The sequence below is a fragment of the Microtus oregoni genome, unplaced genomic scaffold (genome assembly GCF_018167655.1).
Source record: "Microtus oregoni isolate MIOR12 unplaced genomic scaffold, Mior012 000019F_ref0000042, whole genome shotgun sequence".
Taxonomy (NCBI): domain Eukaryota; kingdom Metazoa; phylum Chordata; class Mammalia; order Rodentia; family Cricetidae; genus Microtus; species Microtus oregoni.
In genome coordinates this window covers 32269537-32293517 of record NW_024543078.1, presented here as the reverse complement: position 1 = coordinate 32293517, position 23981 = coordinate 32269537, and the positions used below count along the sequence as shown (strand labels likewise).

The 23981-nt window shown below is 48.4% G+C and overlaps 1 protein-coding gene across 5 annotated transcripts in view; it reads right to left on the bottom strand.

The window, feature by feature from the left end:
- Tns3 (tensin 3) overlaps positions 1–23981 on the bottom strand; it is a 232873-nt gene that overhangs the window by 134271 nt on the left and 74621 nt on the right. For 4 of the 5 annotated variants that reach the window (XM_041668817.1, XM_041668815.1, XM_041668810.1 and 1 more), the window contains exon 4: positions 19882–19920. The exons of the other annotated variant lie outside the window; for it this stretch is intronic. Coding sequence is in view for 1 of the 4 variants with exons in the window: in XM_041668810.1 (XP_041524744.1) it covers positions 19882–19920 (39 nt within the window). In the remaining 3 variants the exon portion in view is untranslated. The remainder of the gene's footprint in view (positions 1–19881; positions 19921–23981) is intronic. 5 annotated transcript variants of the gene reach the window in all.

The window sequence follows — 23981 nt, the reverse complement described above, 5'->3', positions numbered from 1 at the left end:
TAAAGGCCACGCCACTGTCGGAGGTTAGGCTTGATCTATCACCTGGCTAAGAGCGAGACAGCAATCAGCCTGCTTGTCCTTGTCCTTGGCCGTCAGAAGTGCCGCGGCAGCTGTTCAAACGGCTTTTTATGACAGGGTCGTCATATCCCATAAGCTGACAGTGAGGCAGGTTGTGCGTTTATTTCATAACTAATCTCCAGGCACTGCTGCTCTGCTTCAGCACTCCATGGGAAAATGAAAGACTTGACACAAAAGGGATAGGGAAAAGACAGTGGGAGATCCACTAGCCATCCTCATTGAGCTCTGGGGGCGACAGCTCCCCAGGAAGGTACTGGATCTGCTTCCAGGGCAGAGCGGAGATATGGATGCTGAGCTAAGGTGAGCTGGGGGACCCTACCACCCACTCCAGGCAGAAGCAGGGCTTGGAGTTAAATAGGTCCATCTGTCCCTCTTACCAGCCACAGTGTCAGACAAGGCACTAACAGGACATTGACTCCTCATGGTATCTGCGTTCACCTCTGTGAACTGGATTCAACCCAGCAGCTTTGATGGCAGCAAAGCCCAGGACGCGGGAATGACTGCCAATGGTGCCTGACACATTGCCTAAGCATGGGGTGTCAAGTGTCCTGTATAGGACTAGAACCCGGCAATGCCACCAACTTGCCACAGAAAAAAACATTCCCATCTTTGGTCCTTGCCTTGGTTTCTCCAATGAGGAAACACTAAGAGCATTTCATGGGACTGCAGACAGGGTGGTATACAGTCCTAAGGACTCGGAGGCTGCATCCTTCAAACACCATCAAAACCCAATAAAACGGGGCTGGGAGATGGCTCCATCAATCTTAAGCAAGAAGATCTGAGGTCATGGGGATCTGGGGCTCACTGGTCACCCTCTGTAGCCCAAACTGGTGCTCTCTGGGCTCAGAGAGAGAGATTCTAAAGAGTAAGGCCGAGCAACAGAAGAAAACACCCAACAACAACCTCTGGCCTGCCGTGTGTGTGTGTGTGTGTGTGTGTGTGTGTGTGTGTGTGTAGGGTGTCATAGAGTGCGTGTGAACAAGCCTGGCACAAAATGACAGCTGGCAAAGAATTCCCATGGGGAGACAATAGCTAATCACAGTTCACATCTACTATGCATCAAAACAAATGAACCTCAACGAAGCGTCCCCTCTATAGCGATGGCCATCCCCACTACAGCGATGGGTCTTCCCCTACAGTGATGGGCATTCCCTTTACAGTGATGGGTCTCCCCCCTACAGTGATGGGTCTCCCCACTACAGTAACGGGAAGGTAGAAGCAGTCATGCAATGGATCAACCACAGCAGGGCAATGCACAGAACAACCATTTGCTTGAGAAGGCACGGAACATCTACGTAGGCACCAGCATGTGGACTCTGCTGCAGTAGTAGGCAGGAGTAGACAGCCTGTGCTGGGTCCTCTCCCCAGTGAGTTGTTCAGAGAGGCATCTTGTCCTATTGCCTAGGTGACCCATCACCACAACATATGTAGCCCAGCTCCATAGGCAAAAGAGCAGGCATCCTACTGTGGACAGCCTCCCAGTCACCAGCCAGCAGACATGGGTCCTACTAGCAGGACATCGGTGCTAAGGGCTGGGGTAGGATAAGGACAAGCACACAGGTAAGAGGCCTGCAGTGACTAGCAAACATAGCCGGTAGATACAGGCCAGACCTATGGCCGGCTCCTGGACACAGGATTCACAGAAGGGATGGCGGGAACAAATGCAGTTTTCCAGACGACATAAGAGGTTCCAAAAGATTGGGGACCCACTGTGTGTAGCCCCTACTCACATGGCAGAAGTCCCGCTCTTCTGGAAGAAGGGACTGCCCAGGTAGCAGTGACAGACTGCATAGGCTATCACCACACTCTCCCCTCTCCCAAGAACAGGGTGGCAGAGACGGAAGGAATGAACTCTACCCATAGAGACTGCACAGCCTTGCTTTAGGCCGGCCTAGAATAACCACACTTGGCGAGATGAGGCAGCAAGAGCAAGCACTGGGTTGTGTGCCTGGATACTGACCAGGCATGAGGCTTTTGCTCCATGTCAGACATAAAACAAAACCAAGCTTTTAGCAATCTAGGGGGGAGGGGTCCACTGAGGTGGGGACCACTGGGAACATTCTTCCCGCCCTCCCTACATGGTCAGACATCTTCCTGCTTCCTGTTTACCTTGCACACCGCCTGCCCACTCCCCTTTCCTTATAGCTCTGCACCCCATGATGTTTGCTTCACTACAGACCCAGGAACACAAGGCCATGTGACCATGAACACTCTGAAACTGAGCCAAAGTAAGCTCTTATTGTCTCAAGTTGACATTCTCAGGACGAGTCAGAGTAATAAAAACTGACTAAAAAGACACTTTTTTCTAAAAGCCATCTTTCGCTTCCCCTAGCAACCCCTCCTTTCTTTCTTCCCTTTCCATCGCATGACAAAACCTGGGGAAAGCAACATGAGGAAAAAAGATTTATGTGGGCTCCTTGTTTCCAGTGGGGGCTCAGCTGGCTTTACTGTTGATGGCACAGCATCATGGAAAACGGCATGGTGGAACAAAATTGCCCACCTCATGTCAGCAGAGAGGGAGAAGAGTAGGTGGAGGGGGCAAGGATAAGACACAGTCTTCAAGGACACACCCCTCACCCAGTGACCTACCTCCTCCGACTAGATCCCAGCTACTTTCTACCGCCTGTATGCAGCCAATAATGCTGCCAAGTTGTGACTGTATCATCAGTGGGTTAAGGCACTGATTACTTCAGAGCCCTTGTGACCAATCACTTCTCCCAAAGCCTTGCATCAGATCTCTGCTGAAAACCATGCCTTCTACACTGCACCCATTCAGGGAACACTATGTGCAAGTCATGGCAATGAGTATCTCTGAGCTACGCAAGCTGGGCTCAGTACTTTCCCCCTGCACTCTCCCTGGAGATGTGGTGACGAAGGCTAACAGAAGAATCTGAGAAGGAAGGGGGAGGCTAAAGTAACTGTGACACCACATTGTGGCGCTGGGATGGAGAAAGGGCAAGATGAGTGCATGCTTTGCTTGGGACTGATCAGGCACCTAATCTCAGGACAGTCCCTCCTGCCCCAATGTTGCTTGATGACCTGAGAGCTGCCTCTCCCTGCATTCCCTCTTCCTTTCCCACTTCCCACTTTCCCCACTAACTTACCACTTCCCCAAAAAGACACTTCTAAAAAACCCATTAACATCACGGCCTTCTACCACTCAGGAACCTAAAATAGTTCCTTACATATGAACTTCAGTCTAGATCCACTTCGCGGACGTGTCAGCTCACCATGCACATCCTATCCAAGTGGCACCCTCCAAACTAATCATCACCATGACAGCATGCCTGCACAGTGGCACATGACAGCGGAAAGACCACAAGCAGGGAAAGGCACAGAAACAAGAAGCATGGCCCTTAGCCTAGCTCTGTCTCTAAGGGCATGCACTCTGGCTCATTCAGGCCACCCCCTTATCTACTACCCAGTGTTATTTTACAAAGAACAACACTGACCCTAAGTTGTCCCAGGAGAACCCTATGCCTGCCCCATCCAGCACACAGCAGAAAACTCACATGCCCTAGGGGAGCTGTTTCTGGCCCACATGATGCTCTAGCAATAAGCATCAAGCCAAGTCTCCTCCAAAGAATCACAGGAGACACTGCAGGTCAACTCCTGTAGAATCCTGACAGACGCCATAAACATGTCTTCCCTGATCAGCCTGGAAACCTATCGGCATGAATGAACGAAAAAATAGTACCAACAGGTCGCAGTTACAGACCATAATACAGGCAATTCTACCCAATTCCTTACTCAAGTTCTGCCTTTTGACTGGTCGAGGTTAAGAGAGCCAACCGCTCCCTAACCCGTCACCACCATTGTCTCCCCCACACACACTCATGCAGCAGGAAAGGTAGCTTTAAACATGGTGATAGTTATGCCCTCTGTATTCGGGGGCTTAAATCTCGAACTCTCTCAAGAGAGTAAAGCCCACAAGAAATATTATAGCAAAGACTCTTAGGGGCATCAATACTCCCCACCCTTCTAGAAAGGACCACGTCCCAATACAAATTTGCTCTGAAAATAATGATAAAATGGTAAATTAGGCTGATATTGGCAGCTTCACTGAGATTAGCAGAAGTCAGCCACAGACACAGTCTTCTGTGGGGAACATGCAGTCGCCCTCCTCCCCACAGCCAGCCTGCATCAGGAGCTCTATTGACAAGCTTATCACTCCCCACAGTCATAGCCGGGCTCCCAGTGGCCAGTGCAAATCTCGTCAGAGCCTGTGGGAGCTTTGTAGAAGCCACACCCACTGCCCACGGCCCCTTCCACACTCCACAGTGACGTAGACACATGGGATGGATCCTAACTTTACACACTCATCTAGGAGCCAAAGGGCGCAAGTCAATGAATTTTCTTCTTCAGTGAAAGCTTTGATGTAGATGTCCACTGTCTGTGTAGTGCATATGATGTGTATGAGACTCTCCACAGAGTCCAGAAGAGGGCATCAGACCCCCTGGAAATGTAGTTACAGGTGGTTGTGAGCCATCCCGTGTAGGTGTTAGAAACTGGATTCAGGTCCTTTGAGAGAACAGCATACACTCTTAACCACTGAGCCATCTCCCAATCACTGTAACCTACTTTATATTGTTTACAACAGGAGCTCATTGTGTAGCCAAGGCTAGCCTGGAAGTTTCTGTGCAGCTCAGGCTTACAAGGCAATTGCTTTTAAAAACTGTACGGTATCCAGTGGTCCAGCTTGAGCAACCCCGTGGCTGATTTCTGTCTCGTCTCTAATTTCCCACTCTCTTGTGAAAGACGCGGAGGAGAATATTCTGTAGTGTGAAATATGTAGTATCCTTGTGGAAGGAGAAACCGCTAGAGGTGCCACCGGTTCAGACTCATTACAAAGACTTCCCTCCTATTGGAGTTCCTGTGATAGCCAGAACCAAGTACACTGTCCCCATGAAGGAGGGGGGAAAAAGCTTCCAAATGGGCACTCTGTAGGTACATCTAATCCCTTTCCCCACGGGGAACTACCAAGACAAAATTAAAGGGAGCCAAAGGCCCTGGGTATCAATCAAATGATGTCCCACAGACAAGAGTGGGGAGGCAAAACCTCCAACTCCCCCTGCATGCAGCATCTACACTCAGTCCTGTGGCAGTGCTCAGACCCAGGATGGGCTGTGCCAAACGGAATGTATTAGAATTTAAGTCCCATCACCAGGATGCCAGGTTAGATCTCCACTTCCCTGCACAAATCTCAGAGCCAGGCACCACAGGCACCCACAAAGCATTTTTAAACATAGGGAGAAAGTACTCACTTATCCCACTAGCATCTTCTACAATAAAGATTATAATTCTAAGACAGGGACTTACTACACACACCCTAGTCCCAGCGGAGGCCGACGAAGTCTGATCCCGATGGCCAAGGCTGAAAGAGTCCCTGAAACATTCAGATCTTGAAGTCCTAAACCCTGGAACTAGGAATCTGACTTCAATAAGAATTTAAATGGGGTCATGGGGTGGTGTCTCAATCCAAGCTCATTGGTGCTCACTAAAAATGAGATAGGACAGAGAGACACACACACAGGCATGATTGTTTGAGAGCATGCTGTGTGACAGCCAAGAAAAGAAGTTGCAAAAGGAAGGAACCTGTTTGTGTACCGAGCTCTGATACTCAAACACCAAAACCTGTTCATGCACTGAGCTCCAATACCCAAGTACCAGACAGTGGGGGGAAAATGCTTATTCTTCAGGCGACACGCCTTTAGTACTTGATTACAGAAGCCCAATTTGATGCAGACATCATCTTTAAAGTATTCGAAATCCAGCAGCCATTTGGAAAGGGATCTGACAAGCAGAATACTCTCTGACCTCCCAGCATGATAGAGGAGGCTTGAACACACCAGTATTTTTCAATCCTGTCTACCGTTCTGTCCTCTTCTGAAGAGAAGTTCCGGGCAGTAGATCAGACCACTGGCTTAGTGTATATGAAAGAAATATCCCTTTATCCCCATGAACAGCTCCCCTTTCCACCGTGAACACTGCTTGAGGAAGCAGCTCACAGGAGCGTCTGAGTGGAGCACCTGACTGGTGCAGGGGAAATCTGCCAGACTTTGGGACGTGTTGAGAACTGGACAGACTTGGGGGACACTGGATCTCTCACTACTCTGAGCTCTTCCCCTAGCCCATCACCTCCAAGCCAAAGATTTGGGGTCTCTCTGGGTAATGTATCAGACAGCAAAGCAACTGCAGTCACCTTCAGAGAAAGTACTCTCTTCAGAGGAGGTGCCTGCTACCCTCCAGCACTTCCGTGCACAGCGGACTGTAAGGATGAGAAAAAGTCACAGCACAGTGTACGTCCCACATCTGGGACGAGGCCCACAGGGTGGGGAGGCAGGTCATATACATAAGACCTCAAGTAGCATCTTCCAGAAGGGCAGACAGATGTCAAAATGAGGACTCAGAGACTGCCTTGGCTGCAGGACTCACAAAACCACTCTTGTGTTATTAGTGAGAATGAAATTCTACCCTAGGCTCCCAGAACCAAATAAATGAAGTCACACCCAAATGGCCTCTCTAGGACTCCAGCTGGTCAGGAACCTATGGGTCACCCCATCAATTCTCCCAGACAAGTACTACAGCCTAGCTCCACACGAGAGCCAGTCGGAGGGACCCCACAGTCCTCTAATTAATTTCCTGTTATCTTAAAAATCTTAAAAATCACCAGGGCTTGGGGTGGACAGCACAGAACATCCCTAAACTCCCGGTTTCCCACTGAGACCCTAAGCTACACTAAGAACCACTAATGCCTTTGCCTCTGAGGGGCCTGTCCTCCCTGAGATATCCACTGAGTGACAGCCCTCAGCGTCTCCATCTCTTCAGGATGGCTACTGAGGTGCATGGTCAGGTTCCCCTTGAATAATAGCAAGGAGAGGGCACTCACGGCCCAGCGTGTCTTAAACTCTCTTCATTCCCAATGTCCCTCACTCTACAGAGTGGAGATCTGGCCTCACCGGCCTGAAGCCACCCTTTCCTCCAGTAAATACGTTAGAAAGCAAGAGCGGCCCATTTTGATGAGCTGCCTGCGAGGAACCCGGGCAGGTTTTCAGGAAGCCACTTCAGTGTGTGCACATGCACAGGAACACACGATGACTTCGTGTAGGTGCACACACGTGCAGTGTGCTGGGAGGCCAGCGGCCAACCTCAAAATTTCCCTCTGTGGTTTCCTCGGCCATTGTTTACTTTCATTATTTAGGGTTCAACACCTGGGCATTTGACCTTCCAAAGTCCGGAAGGAGGAGGGTTTATCAGATGGCTCAGCTGATAAAGCATGCTTCCATGTGAGCATTAGGGCTTGAGTTTGATGCCCAGAATCCATGTTAAGAAGCAAGGCATGATGGCACCTGCTTTTAGTCCCTGCACTGGGAAGCAGAGGCCAGCAGGTTGCTAGGGCTCACTGGCCAGCCAGTTGAAGCTATGTGGTAAGCTCCAGGTGTGTGACAGACCCTGTCTTAGAAAGCAGGGTAAAACCAGAGGTTCCCTAACTTAACCGACCCCCTTCTCTTCTTTTTCTAATACATGTTTAAAAGGCCAGGGCTGGGGCTGGAGAGATGTTTGTGCAGTTTAAAAGCACTGGCTTCTCTTCTAGAGAATCTGGGTTTGGGTCCTGGCACCTGCGGGATGCCTCACAACCACCTGTAACTCCAGCTGCAGGAGACACAGTGCCCTTTTCTGGCTTCTGCAGGTACCAGGGATGCTTGTGGTGCACTTACACACATGCAGGCAAAACACACATTAAGAAAAAAACAGATAAATCTTGAAAAACTGCGGCTATTTTTGCCCAGTAGACTGACTGCCCTGCCTCCAGAGGCAGCTGGCCCTCTGGCACTATCTCAAGGATCACTCAGCCCCCGTTTCCTGTCAGTTGCTCATGGACCTGAGCCGGATCTGATTCTGGTTCCATTTCTGGTAAGAACACAGCAGGGGTGGTGCTTTCTTCCTCTAAGGCAACACATGATCCATAGTCCACTTCCTCTTTGTGATGATACAGGCCACCCAGCATCAAGGTTAAGACCCAGCATCCCTCTACCCACAGAACTTTCCCTTCTTCCTTTCTTTGGAAACCCCAAGACACAATCCTACGAGAAAGAAAGAGTAGTAGAGGTGCCGCTCTCAATGGCCAGAGCCCTAGGTTTGGTCCCCAGCACAGAAGGAAGAAACATTTCTTTATCAATTGTTTCTTGTTGTTTGTTTGTTTGTTTTCTGAGACAGGATTTCTCTGGAGAGTGTGAGTTTCCCTGTAATTTGCTCTGTAGACCAGGCTGGCCTAAAACTCAAAGAACTTGGCCTCCCAAGTACTGGAATTACCACAGCCCAGTTCTTTATCAACTGTTAAACTGAGCTTCCTAGCATCATCCAAAATCAACTAGAGTATTACTGTTATTTAAGTAGTAATATTTTTAAAGTCAGCTATATAGACTAAATACGTGTGTCACCCTAAAGTAACAAAGCTGATACCTGTTTCTACCTGGGTCCAGAACCAACTGGTCCCTCTGAAGTCCCTGATCCCGCCACTCTATGCCTGCTTTCTAGAAAGACAGTCCACAACCAGCCCCACATTTCTGAGTCCCGTGGAAGGAGGCAGGTGGGAAGAGCTATCATCACCATGCTAGGGAACAAAGTCCTAGATGTGTGCACGTTTTGCTCAAATGTAAAACATTCACGAAATTAAACATTCAATTACACACAAATTTCCTTACTTTTCCTTTATAATCAAGTCTATGAAAATGACAGACAGCTTCCAGTAAAACAAAAAGCAACTTTTTTTTTCTACAGAAGCTACTCATGTAGGAAAAGTTCCCAGTGTACTAGGGGAACACAGTTATGACAGCATATGCCGATATCTGCAAACTCCAGACTTCCAAAATACAGCAGCCTGCTGCAACAGAAAGCACTCGAACGTGTTCTCAGTGAGCCAGGAAACTACAGGCACCTGCTTCTCCAAGTAGACTCTGCAATCACAGATCACAGACACACTAATCTCCTCCTTCCCAACACATGAAAGAAGCAGGATGGAAAAAGGCCAGCGGAGCCACATGTAAGTGAGGAAGGAGCCTGAGGCTCTCAGACAGGCCACAGATACGAATTCACGGAACAGGGCATGGTATCTTGTTGGACAGCCCTCTTGAAGGTAGAATGCTCTCAGACTATTGAAATACTATGCCAACAGATGTCCCACCTCTTTACAATGCCACCAGGACACACACTAACAGCTTTTCAATTCAGGGAATAAAAATTATGTAAGGTGTCCTGATGTGGGGTTCTCCTCTGTATGCTATGAATGTTTTATTACCATTTGTTAATAAAGAAGCTACCCCAGCCTATGGCAGGACAGAATATACTTAGGCAGGAGTCCAAACAAAGATACAGAAAGAAAGAAGGCAGAGTCAAGGAGATATCACGTAGCTGCTGAAGGAGACAGATCCCGGAACCTTATCTGGTAAGTCACAGCCTCGTGACTCAACACAAAATAATAGAAATGGGTTAAGATGTAAGAGCTAGCTAAGAATATGCCTAAGTCATTGGCTAAGCAGTGTTGTAACTAATATAGTTTCTGTATGATTATTTGGGTCTTTGCAGCCGGGAAACAAACCAGAAGTCTCTGTTTACAGTGTCTAACAGAACTTGATGATAAGCCCTGACTGAAGACACCACACATTTTAGTCATAGGACATGGAGAAATGAAGTAGGTGCTGGCCAAGAAGCTTCCTTGCTGCTGGTTAGCTTTCACAGTACTGGAGGATATAAGGGGACGTAGTCATTTATAGTCTTACCCAACTATGAACCCCGGGAACTACAATAATGACCCTGGTGAGGCCAGATCTGCCCATGGGTGCAACATGAATAAGAATGTTACTTTTGATTTCTAATCACAGTTAAGGCCTATACCACAGGCAGAAAAACACACCTGGTACTGTAAATCTGGCCAAGAGCCCATTGCTGGGAGCTCACTGGCCCCATTATTCTGCTAAAACAAGCATAATGAACCAAACTGCCTATGAATTCAGACCCATAGAACACTGCGGCTCTCAGACCTCATCCAAGGAGTCTTTGGACAGTGGACAGTGGTTAACACAGAAACTGACAACGGATCAAAACGCAGAGGATGAGGGTCAGTGGAGTTTTTAGCCACAGCCGAGACATCTTTATCTCTTTCCACCAAGGCTCAGAACCATTACAGAAGGGATGGGGGTAGAATGATTACAAAAGCCAAGACGCTGGGGAGGTCTGGAGCAAGAAACAGTGCCTGCTGGACATAACAGGACCCCTCCATTCATGAATTCACAGCTGCTACCGTTGCCTGCACAAGACCTGAGCAAGACCAGGCCAGTCAACATTCCAGCATGGGATGCAGAAAGCGGTTCATAAGCCCATCTCTATCTGCAGAGTTACAGACAGTTGATGCCTTCTGGGTGAGGGAGAGCCATGTTTTTAACATGGTAGTCTGACTATGTTCCAGTGCATGGCCCCACACATAGGAGTATATATGTATGGGTAGGACATATTGAACTTTATGAACTTATTATTATTTAAAAAATAATAGGGGCTGGAGAGATGGCTCAGTGGTTAAGAGCATTGCCTGCTCTTCCAAAGGTCCTGAGTTCAATTCCCAGCAACCACATGGTGGCTCACAACCATCTGTAATGAGGTCTGGCGCCCTCTTCTGGCCTGCAGGCATACAGACAGAACATTGTATACATAATAAATAAATATTTAAAATAATAATAATAATAATAATGATAATGATAATAACTGAGTTTGAAAAGGATACGGAGGTGGGGTAGATTTGGGAGAAGTTGTGGGAAGAGAATGGTGAAAGTGTTCAAAATAGATTATATGAAATCCTCAAATAATTAGTAAAGATGTTTTCTAAATGCTTAACGGGAGGAAAACAAATATGCATTTGATTCCACTCAGTAGTCATAGTTCCTTCCTTCAAAGATCAAACACAGTCACTGTCTTCAATGTTTCCATATTAATATGCAGGGCCACGAGAAAAAGAAAGGAATCCCATTTAGCTAACTTGTCTGGCTCACTGCAGGGCAAAGTAGCCACCAGATTTGGCAGCATTCCCATCACTCAAATCCCTACTTCCTGTGAGACCTTCAGAAAGAGGCTGGCTATAGTATCCTGGGGATCCAGGTCAATATTTAAGAGGAAGCAGCTCTGGAGCTGGCCCTCAGGGAATCAGAGGAGAGGAGGGGTAGGGGGCCATAGGGACAAGGGCTGTCACCCTGCCAGTCTCTCTTCTCACTTTACTAGATCAAGTCCAGGGCGGTCTACCAGCCTTAAATCTACACCGTGAGTGGACAGGGTGGTGAGAACTCAGCAGTCACTTAACCAGGCCCTGCAGCCCAGCCACGGGCATTTAATCATTAGCTAAGGCTTTGTGTTCCCCTGGTGCGGAAGCTGATACCACCAAAGGTCAACACGTCCTGGCCTTGCCTCACAATCCTTCCACCTGCAGAGGTGGGACAATAGCTCAAAGCGAGAGCCAAACCTGGGGTGACAAAAGGCAGCCAGGCTGCGTCTGGGAGGCTGGCTTTGTTGGGTGTGTTTGTTGGGGGATTTTCCATTTCCCAGTGGGATCGGTGCTGAGACTTGTAGCTCCCAGCAACAGATGACAGCACCAGGCTGCCAGGAACCTCCTCTCTGCGGCTGCCCTTCCCAGAAATCCAGAACACTAAAAGCGTCACAGTTGGACACAGTCAAAAGATGGATGTTATTTTAGGTGTGGGAGGGAAGGATGAAATCAAAGAAAAGGCAGGATCAAAGTCTGGCTTGTGACTTCCCAAAGACCTGGGCCTCCAGGGTAACAACATTTTGGATCCTTTAGAGCAGAGCTGAAATAAGTCCCTGGTGGGCAACGGTCTGAGCTCCAGTCAGGCATCCCAGGGAACCATCCATGAACACTGACCTGGTCCTGGCTGGCATACCTGGATGTTGCTCACTCCATCCCTGCTGGCAAGATAGGAAGCCCTGGGAGGATGGCTCTACAGTCCTTCCCTGAAGATTCCTGGAGAAACAGGTGTCACCGCCCTGCCCAATGCCCCTGACAGATTAAAGCCAAAGGCTGTGTCTGTTTCCCTGAACTCTTTCTCTGTACTCTGCCTCACCAGAGCCTCTCTGACCCCATGCCCACTACGTGGCTACTCCTGGGAAGGCTACATCACTGCTCTGCAGCCAGAGTGGCTTCCTCTCCACTCAGTCCATAGCTGTCTAGGGAACAATTAAGCAATATGACAATGTCTCCGAGAGTATTGGCTTCCTGAGCCTACTAGAACAAGGGCCCCACACGGCACACCCTAAAACCACGGGCATTTATTTTCCCCCACATATAGGACCAAAAATGAGAGACTGGAGTCTGCTGGCCCTGCCTCTTGCATCTTAACATAGCCATTGCAGTCCTGGGATGTTAGAGACACATTGCTTCCATCTCTGCCTCCACCATCACGTGGCCTTTTCCCTGCCGTGGTGCTTTACACAGATATGGCCAAAATAGACTCATGTGTTTGAATGCTTGACCCATAGGGATTGGCACTATGAGGAGGTGTGGCCTTATTGAAGGACGTGTGTCACTATGGGAACAGGTTTTGAGGTCTCATTTGTTCAAGCTATGCCCAGAGTGTGATACACAGTCTCCTTCTGCTGCCTGCAGATCAAGATGTAGATAGAACTCTCAGCTCCTTCTCCAACACCATGTCTACCTGCATGCTGCCATGATGATAGTGGACTCTATCTCTGAAACTGTAAGCCAACCCCAATTGAATGTTTTCCTTTCTAAGAGTTGCCGTGGTCATGGTGTCTCTCCACAGCAGCAGAAACCCTAATTAAGACACCTGCATATTTCCCCGTACTGTATGTCCACATTTCCTGAGTTACAGGTCTAAAGTAGGTGCGACTATAATCATTTTGAGTTGTCTCTACACCATCTAACTTCCCGGCAAGAGCCAAGGTATTTATTGAGAGATATATGCTTCCCTATGGCTATCAAACTATTGGGACAATGGAATTTGATGTCACAATTAAGAGTTTCTCTAGGAACCTCATGTGAAGCAATGTCTGTAGCCAGGTGTCAGCTTGAGGTGAAGATGGTCTCAAGGAGATTTCACACAATTCTGACTACTTGTAGAAGAAACTGGAGCCAAAGATGGGTCAGTGATGTACATGACCACACCTTGACCAAGACTACTTAGTTATGCAAAACTCTTGCCCTCTGTTTAAAGCCTCATGCCGGGTCCAAGAAGATGCTCGGCATTCACTAGACCTATTGATCTGTTCCTCTCCCCACTGTGACCGCATTGGGAAATACATCTTTCTCTGCTTTTCACTATTACTTGTTTAATTGGCTTATCAGGGACCAGTGGCCAAACACACATTGTTAGGGATGCCAGGGACCAGACTCGGACTTCAACAACACCAGTATAGAGGTGTCCTCTGGAGCCCAGGAAAATGAGGATACCAGCAATTTGTTCTCTCCACCAAACACATTTGCTCATATGGAAGGCTGGGTGTGAGTTCAATTGTAAGGGGCAAGCATGGGGTCGCCCCTATCACCAATACACACCTCGCTCTCTTCAGGTCGGTCCTTCAAGGTGACGAAAGCAAAGGTAAGAAGAGGAGCATGTGAGAGATGTTCAGGACAGAGGCTTTAAACCACCTGTCCACCCGCAGCTATTCATCCATTAACAATGATGAGGACATCCCGCTCGCCTGAAACCCACGGGATGAAGAGAAAGCTAGGAGGAGCCAGTAAATAAGGGATGCATGTGTCTCCATCAGCCAGCCCAGAGAGCCAGGCTGCTCTAAGCTGCCCTCCAGGAGCCGCCTGACACCACAGGGTGTGGACAATCCTGCGGACAGGGAGCTCTGTCTATCTCTGGCTTCTGTGCCTCCTTGAACTTGCACTGAACCCAGCCACCTGCAATGCACAGTAGAGCTTTCTGGGAGAAGGCAGAACAAGATGCCTACACCTTAGCAAAGTAGAGAGGGCCGGAAGACCAGACAGGACCAGCTGGTAAGAAACAGGCCTGAGGCTCTTAGCCAAACAAGAACGAGAGCTCCCCAGGTGCTACTGACCACACGGCCTGCCTGCCCACTTTAGTCATCTGACCTGGGGTAAGTCACACCAGCATGGATATAAGCCTGCTTCCCTGCCTTTGCTTATCCCACCTCAACCTGTTCAGTCTCCCCAGATTTTCTGTCCCCGAGGATCTCCTGCTTTCCAACATGAAAAGCCACTCCTACTCCCTAAGACAGTACGTGAAGTAAAAACACAACCAAAGTATGTATGTGTGTGTGTGTATACACACACACACACACACACACACACACACACACAATTTGCTTCTGCGCTTAAGCAGAAAGCTGCCAGACTACTGTTTAGAGCGCTGTTAGGTCTCTGCATGAAGATCTGACCCTGCAAACTGGCAGCTACCAACAAGAGATGCACACACCCATCTGACAACGCTACCCCACACCCAGGCTTCGAGTGCCCAGTCTCCACAGAGGATCCACTGGACACCATCGCTGCATGACCTCCATACCCTTGCCCTCAGGAAGTAGAGGATTTATTTCTCATCAGACTGGTTCTCCCTGTCAGACTCCAAAACAACAAGATAACAACACAAAGCAAACAGCAAAACCACAAAACTCAAAAGACTTCATTGTCCTCTGCAATTCAAGGAAAAGCAAAGCAGGCTTTGCACATTTAGCCTGTGTGTTCCGTGTAGCATAAGGACACTGGGAACCTTTTGTGTGTTTATATGTTTGCTTGGGTTTTCTGTTTCATTTGGTTTTGATGTTTCTTTGAGACAGGGTCTCACCGGGTATAACTCACTAGCTGGCGGGGAACTTGCTGTGTGGACCAGACTGGCTTCAAACTCACAGAAATCTTCCCGCCTCCGCCTCCGGGTGCTGGAAAACATGTATCATCATGCCCAGCTAGTGCTATTTTAATACATCTCTCGGTCTTTGCAGGGTCCCCACAGGAAAGTGGTGACATGCCATTGTACAGAAAAGTAGAGCTCGTATGCAAAGGAAAGCAGATCAACATCATAGGATTCTCTGTGTCATGGACTAGATAGGACCAGAGTTACGTTTAATCTGACACTTATAAGTACTACTACATTCTATCCTTACATATACATGTGACCACATGCATGTACACATATGTAGGTCTATAGGACAGCTGAGCTGCAGACCCTGCCTCTCTCATCAGATATAAGCAGATATAAACAGACCTTAAACCCACAATACCCCTCAATATTTATGAAAACCCTATCATACTATTCACATATGGGTTTGGGTCTGAATAAAGTTACAATGAAGCAAACCTTGGCAACCACAAGACAGTTCTGGGTCAGGACATGTTCTATCACCTGGATCAACATCCTCTGTATTTCCTATGTCATATATGTCCCCCTTTTTCCATCCTTTCAGACAAAGTGCCTGGCTCCATCCAGGCTGTGTGGCACAGGCCTGTGGTCCTCACTGCCCTGGAGGCTAAGAAAAAAAAGCACGAGTTCGAGGCTTGCCTCAGCAACTTGGTGGAACCCTGTCTCAAAGGAAAAATGAAGAAGGACTGTAACAGTCCTCTTATAGCTCCCTGATAGAGGACTTGCCTAACATGGACAAAACCCTGTGCTCATTGTCACTCACACACACATACACACACACACACACACACACACACACACACACACACACGGCCAATCATCATGGTTTTCTTTTCACACAGACTCCCAGGAACTCACAGCCTGCACACTTGCCTCATCAACAACGTCATTGTTTACAGAAAGAGGTCTGCCTTCCAGCTCCTATTCTCAACCACACCAACTACCTCTCAGTTCATGCATTATTCTAACCTCACATCCCACTGCTGGAAGTCAGGAGGACAAACAGGTTCTGCCATCAGCAAAAAAACAGAAGGCCAAGCATCACAGGGAAATGCCTGGCAGCCGTTCCAAAGGTCCCTCACCCCATCATGAAGGCACCTTTGTTCCCACAAATAAATGGCGTCCCCAGAGTCAGCCACTGATCAAAGGCTGTCACTCAGTCCATCTGGCAAGGTGCATGGTGCCCTTCTTACTGTCCAGGACAATGAAGTATGCCAGAGTTTTGAACTGTCACTCCCCAAACCTGTATCACTCCAGGAGTTCAGAGCAGACCTGGCGGCTCCCTGAGCTGAAATGTGCTGGATGGCGTGACCTCTGCAGGTTCACTGATACCCAACAGAGGCAGGCAGCACACGCTACAGGTGGAGAAAAGGCCACCAGCCCAGGTCACAGCAGCAGGGCAGGCATGGGCAAGGCAAAAGGGTGGCCTCAGAAGCAACTGCCCCCTAAGCATACAGCACACCCGGAGGACACGCAGGACCCCTAATGTCACAGGCAGAAAGAGCCAGGAGTATCCCAAAGGACATGTGTGTCATGTCAGCTCAGACGACACTGAGACCAGGAATGGCATCTGGGACTCAGAAGACACAGGACAACAAAACCTCTGCTTGTCAAGTTCATCCATGAGCAGTGGAAGAGCGTCTGCAGATACTGGTCCCAGAATGGGCATCCCACAGACGTGCCTGTGACTGTGAATTCATGAGAAGGTAACCAGTCCTGGACAGGAAATACAACAGCCCTAAATAAACACTAATTTCCTCCCCACTTTTACTAAGTGAGCAGTTTTGCACAAGACAGCTCCTTGTTTTACAGATGCGTTACACTAAACACTAGAAGCATCATTGTAACCATCCTGGCAGGAGGGAAGATATTCTAAAGAGCCTGGAGTGGGTCCTCCCTTTGCCTATCAGACCCCTGAGACAATGGGTCTCAAAGAATTGGAACTTCCCCCAGGAAACTCACGCTGGGAGAAGGGTAAAGCTAAAGCCTGTTGCCTGTCCGAGGACTCTCCCAGGAAGGGATCACAGGGTTCTGGCAACTAGTCAGACCACCTTGTGGGAGAGAAAAAGCCCAAGATGACACGTAGGACCAACGTTGACCAGGATTGTTCAACTATGTAAACCTCTGTTTAGACCTAACTGCATATCAGTACCCATGAAGACAGACTGGGGGGCGGGGATGGGGGTGTACTGGACTTCAATGAGCACACTGAGTAAGTTTCCTTTCCCTGGTTCTTCCGGTTATTTGTCTCTTTAATTGACATGTTGAGGATGGGTGGCCAAGCCTAGCTTGTTAGGGCTGTTAGGACCCAGGCTGTGACTAACTCCAGAACAGACTCAGTGAAGATGTGGCTCTAGCTTCAGCAAGTGCACAGCTGCAAAGACACCACATCTGGACGACCTTCGGGACCTTGACTAAGCCTCAGAGGTGACCTCAGGAGGCAAAGTGTCAGACACAGAGAAATCACTCAGCGAATGACAACCAGGAAAACAAAATTGTTCTCAGGTAACCTGACCAGTCACATGTTTAGTGTTCTCCCCGTGACATCTGAGTGTTCAAGCCAATTCAACTTCCAAGACCAACGCTAGAGGGTTCTCAGCCCATTAAGGCCAGGAGTACAGGAATATTGGATGCTCTCTGTACTAAGAAATGATGCTGAGAATGCAGGAACAAAACCCTTCTGTGTTGCAGGTGTCACACAGGGGAGACTGCATCACACAGCCCCGTGCAGGCAGCAGTGACAACAGTAGTCTCAGCTAGTGTGTGTGTGTGTGTGTGTGTGCGCGTGTGTGCGTGCATGTGTGCGTGCATGTGTGCGTGTGCGTGCACGCACGCGCGCATCCGTGCATGCATGTGTCCATTTGGGTGTTAGATGTTAACAAAAGAAGCTTAAAACATTTTTAAAAATTAAGCATCACGGGAGTCTGAGAGATGACTTAGTGGTTAAGAGCATTGCCTGCTTCTTCCAAAGGTTCTGAGTTCAATTCCCAGCAACCACATGGTGGCTCACAACCATCTGTAATGAGGTCTGGTGCCCTCTTCTGGCCTGCAGACATACACACAGACAGAATATTGTATACATAATAAATAAATATTTTTTAAAAAAATTAAGCATCAGCCATGCTATTACATTTGATTATACCACCTCAATTTGTGTAAATACCACCTAGCAATGTATTTCTCAGAACTCAAGCAATGTATGTTTTATATTTATGTATACGTATAAATATACACAATCAAGTACACATAAAAATCATATAACAGACATGCATGCAAATTCATAGGCATAGCAATCAGTAATTATATACAATATACACACAGGAAAATTATAAACAACAAATACAACATTTATAGATATAATACATATTTACAAATGCATGTGTAATACATATATTCATACAAACATAATAATTATAGGTAGGCATAATACATACATCTAGGTACCCTTACACTTATAACAAGGACATACATAAAACAGGCAGACGTGTCTCAGGACCCTGATTATGCAGTTTACAGAGAAGTGAAGGGGAAGGAATGGCAGTGGCCCTCGGTAGCCCTGAAACCAGCACAGCAGCCTGGATTTAGGCATACAGTACTCCGCACTCAGTACTCTGACATGGTCTTTATGGTTGGGTAGAAATCCCTCCAATGACATCAGATGCATAGCTTACATTCCCAGAGGAAGGAGACCTTTGAGCGCACTCAAAAGGGCAAGTCACAACAGCCATCTTGTGAATGAGGCATCTGTGATGTGCCAATCCAGCATCCCTTGGCTTTTGCTTGGCTGCCCCTAGGCCACGGACCGCCACCCCTCTCACTGGAAACAGAAGGAAGCTGAGGCTCAGCAGTGAGGCGGGACCTCAGTGTGGCTTCTGCAGGAGAACAAGGCTGCTGTGCCACCTCTCAGGTGAGCCCTCAGAGAACGTTCTACCACCCTACGAGATACACAGCACCAGCCTCGTGTCTAGAGAGCGCTGGGCTCTGTCCACAACATGAAGGCAGGAAAACAAGCAAAGACACCAACTGAGCCACTGGGTGCTACATACAGGAGAAGCAGGGTGGCAGCATGACCTCATCCAGTAGGGAAAAGTCAAGCAATACACAAAAGGCACCTTGGGAGAGATGGCAGGCCACTTCTTTCCCTCACAAGTAAGGCTGGGGCAGTGTGCACTCCACAAACAGCCACAGGCAGCCAAACAGCGGCCTCTTCAGGGCCACTCCTGACTGACAGCAAGAAGACTACCTTGTTCTTCACCTCCCAGTCCACAGGCCTCCTCCCAGTTAAGAAGTCACTAAACACAGTGGGAGGGGACCAGGAAAACACAGAGGGCAGGTGGCCATGGCACTCAAAGCAGACTCATTTGAGAAGCAGAGGGAAATTTTACATTCACCTAATGACGCATCAAAGAGAAAGTGTTGCTGTCGGTGAGCTAAAAAGCAGGGCACGGCAAGTGTCAGAGGTGGCCTTGCTGGTACTGTTGGGACGCTTACAAAGCCACCCTGGGACAATGGTACTGACACTAAGAACAGCTTAGGTACCTTTCGCCAGGGGGCCAAGCCTCAAAGGTTGCCACTACAAAAGGGCACAGGGATTTTCCACCTTTGTTTGTTTGTTTTTCGAGACAGGGTTTCTCTGTATAGTCCTGTCTGTCACATCTTACTCTATAGACTAGGCTGGCCTCGAACTCAGAGAGATCTGCCTGCCTCTGCCTCCTTAGTGCTGGGACTAAGGGTGTGAGCCACCTAGTCCAATAGAATTTTCGATCTTAATGAAAACAAACAAGAGTGCACTTCCACCCTCTAGGTGAGCAAAGTCCGAAGGGAGAGCAGAGCTTGAAAAAAAACAGGAAGACCTCCCTACCTGCTCACACCAAGTCCCAAAGGGATGTGACGGTCTTACCTGGCCCGGGTGGACTTGCACAGAGCAGGGAACCGCCACCTTGAAAGGGAAAAAGAGACATGAGCAAGGGGTTCTCAGTCAATGGGCACAGTAGCCCAAGCGGGTTCCCTGAAGCTGCGGCTGTGTCGGGATGCCGGGACTCAACAGAACCTACACTCTGCTAACCCTGCGGAAGTTTGGAGCCTTCTTGAGAATTCCAGAAACAACCCTTCCTCGTTGGGGAGCATGAGAAGTGGGATCCAGAGGAGGTGGAGGCTCTGAAGGGTGGTTTCAAGTTGCCCACAGTCTTTACAGTCACGTTCAGGGATGGATTTTCTTAGCAAAATGGGCTGCTTTCTCCTTAACGATCTATGATCTGTGCATACGAAACTAAAAAGGGAGTCTGTATGTATTTATTCCTGTTGACTGTGTCGCCACGTGAGACGAGAAAGAACTTCCCTTGGACTCTCTCAGTCAGCTCACTAAAGCATCCCAGGCAAAGCTGCAAGACCTCAGTTAATCCCTCAGCTCAGAGCAGCACCTTATTATTGACCAGGCAGCTGGGAAGGCTCAAAGAGAAGTAGGAACACAGAGACAGAGAATGCTGCGGCCCTCAGTTAAAAGTCACTGTGGGAGTCAAGCCATTGGACTGGCTTCTCGTTCCTTTGGGGGGCGGCCGAGGACCTTACCCCATGACCTGCCACACTCCCCAGCTTCCTCTTCGTTCTCCCACTTCAGACCCTGGCTCATTCCAGTTCTCCAAGATTTTTCTGGAGCTGGCAAAGAAGGAGACACAAGGGGCCTGACTGGTCACTGCAGTTCACAATCTGGGGCAGTAGGCAGCAGTATGACCTTGGTCCCTGGTGGGGACATTATTTATAGGCCTCCTGCTTATCTTGCCCAGTGAGTTTCTCCAGAAACATGTGACACATGGCCACTCACCTATCGGGGACAAGCCATTATTCCACCAAGATCATGACTCATATTCTTGGCAGAGACAGGGGTCCTCTGTCTTTGCACTCACCTTTCCCCCAAATACATCCTCAGCTCTTCTGGACTCAGACAGTAACCGGCAGGCAGAGAAACACCTAATTCAAATCTGTGTGTCCTTGGCTCCACATGTACATATTAAATTTTGATTGGTGGGTGGGGGAAGGAGTCCATAAATAAATATAAAGTGTAGCTTCGGAAACACAGGGAGCTGGTGACAGGACCTTATAGGACGGTGACTATGCTGGACCAGGGGGAACCTACGGTTAATGAAATGCTATGATTCACTCCATTCCTGCAAGCCTTCAGTGGGGGCACACAGGCATCCTGGTGCCTTGTGACACAGTCACACTGGTAAGGAACGCATGAGGAACCAGGCTCTCCCTTAGAATGTCACCTGAATTCCACAACGCGGAATAATACTCATCGCCACGCAGAAATGGCCTGAGAGGGCATGAGAGGACACAGAGGAACATTAAATGTCTGTCACTAAGATGAAGCAGCCAACCTGAAGATGCCACCTACTACGTGAGTCCAACTATGACCTTCTAGAAAACACACAACTACAGAAACAGTGAAATATGAATAGTTATCAGGGGCTAAGGGGAGAGATGAGTAAGAGGAAAACCAGACAAACGCTGAGAGCAGCTGAACTATCGGACTGACATTGTCATGGTGGGTACATATCACTGACAACAGTCCAAACTCACAGAATGAACAACACCCAATAAACGCCCTACCTACGCTGTAGGTTGTGGACCTTGGTTAACAATGCCTCGATATTGAGTCATTAAGCATTCTGCATTACAAAGACTTTTAAATTCACCAAGCTAATGTTTAATTTTCTATATGTTGGAAACTACTCTAAATATAAACTTTATCAATATTTTCAAGTAATTGACCAAAAGGATGTATAGGAGAAGTTCCTATGCCACACCAGAAACTCAAGTTTAACAACAGCCAGAGGCTGGCCATGAGCATCATCTTTAAGTCCAGAACTTGGGAAACAGAAGCAGGTGAATCTGTCAGTTTGAAGCCAGCCTGATCTGGGTAGAGAGTTCAGACAGGGCAAGGACACACAATGAGACATTGTCTAAAACAGACAAATGGGGGGGGGTCATATGTTTTCTGTATCCCATATCTCTATATAAACAAGTGGTGTTCAGGGTGGAGCCGTAGGACTGCAAATGAGTAGAGGTTACTCAATCAAGTTCTGAACAGACCGTCTACAATCAAGGAAATGCATCAAGATGTGTCTTTCCAATGTAGCTATCAGCAGCTATCAGGACAGGAGACACCAGGATGTAAGCAGTATTTCAGGTTTCTTCCTCCTTGTTTAGAATAAGGAGGGCAACTGTCCACAATCTGAACCATGAACAGAGGCTGCCTCCCTCAGGATGCCAGTGTTCCTGGTCCATGCCAGTCTCCTTGGTACTAAGAAACACGTGGACACTCAGCAGCTCTGTGATTGGACTCCCTGGCTGCTTTCGTAGGCTCATAGGTTCCACCTTCCATCCAAATTGTCTAGAAAAGCAGGATACAGCTTCTCCACACTTCCTTCTCCTCACAGGAGCCCAGAAAGCTCTAGGGTTCATCATCATTGCTTTTCTTGTCCCTATCACCTGCAGAAACACCTGCCCAGCTCCCCAATTCCATCTCCTGAACATGAAGAGCCAGGTGACATAGCAAGAGGGGGCAGTTGATAAGCTGACAGAAAGAGGATCACTACCCGGGGTCCAGATCAGAATGGCACCTCATGATATCTGTTTCTGACTCATCCCCAGTTGCAGCTCTGATCAAACACTCTGGTCCTGAAGCTCTTTCCACATGATGGAGGAAAACGCAGGAGCCGGGGCTATCTCCAGGCTGTGCTCAGGCTATCTACCCAAGGCCATGAACTGCACTGAGCAACAGACACAAATGCAGTGAACTTGGACAAGGGCCCAGTGCCAACCCACCCTCAGGTACAATCCCACAGGTGTTTCTACCCAGGAATCTCTGAGCTGGGATGGCTCCTTCGGTGTATGACTTCATGATACGCACCGCCCACCCAGGGCATAATTTTTAAATATCCATGAGTCGTGAACAAGTTGCAGAAGGGCGGAGACAAGAGAAAAGCAGGCTGTGCTCCACACTTCAGGACACACCTTCAGGGGGCCTCGCATGCGTAGGCTCAAGTCAGCACCATAAATAGGTCCTATAAGACACGCCTGTCTGCAGCTCTTGGTTCTGAACCCTACTAACACAGAAAGCGAGCGTATTCTATCCTGAGCATGGGACTCTGAATCAAGGAGAACTGGTCCTCAGACAGACAAAAGACACCAATTGGGTCCCAGTTGCCTTCCCCTCCCCCTGATGAGAGCATGCAGGGTGACAAAAGGTGGCAGCAAAGGCGCAGGTCTGGCAGCTACAGAAGATCCCAGGAGAGAGCTATAGACTGAGCTATGTAAGCAGAAGATCTTGGAACCCATGTCCTTCTCTTACCCTAACCCAGGGCCTCTTATATGAGAGATCTGCATAAGAGCCATTTTATGGCCTTTACTTGGCTTGGTCTGTGGCCTAATCTGTGGTTACCAAGGACAACCACAAACAAACAAGGCTGTGTCCAACCCACACCTGGCTGTGTGGGTGCCTGGAACCTGCTGATGTTGATAACCTTGTCTCCAAGCCAGCCAGGTCATCAAGGCGGAAGCAGGAGGGGCCAACAACCTTCCACTCAGGACTGTCCCAGGAGTGAGTGTGTGAATGGCAGTGTGCATATTTAAAATTCAGGGACAGGGCGGAAGGTGAGTGGGTGGGTTCTATGATACGAGGCTTGCCTAGAATGTGTGATGGTCCAACCAAATTGAGCATTTTTGAGAAATGTGTGTGTTGGTCTAACCGTCTGTCTGACTAGAAGTCTTGAGAGTTCCGTGAGTGGGATCTAATGTGTGTGAGAGAGAGAGAGAGTAGCTAAGTGTGCATATGTGGATGTGTATATGTGTACACATGTATGTATATGCATGTCTTGTGGGAACATGTGTTTGTGTGTCTTCCCTGTGTCAGAATGTCTGTCTGTGAGCATGTTCATGTGTGTATCCACGTGTATTCGTATGTCCTGAAGCTAGAACAAAAGGCAGAGCTTTGACCAA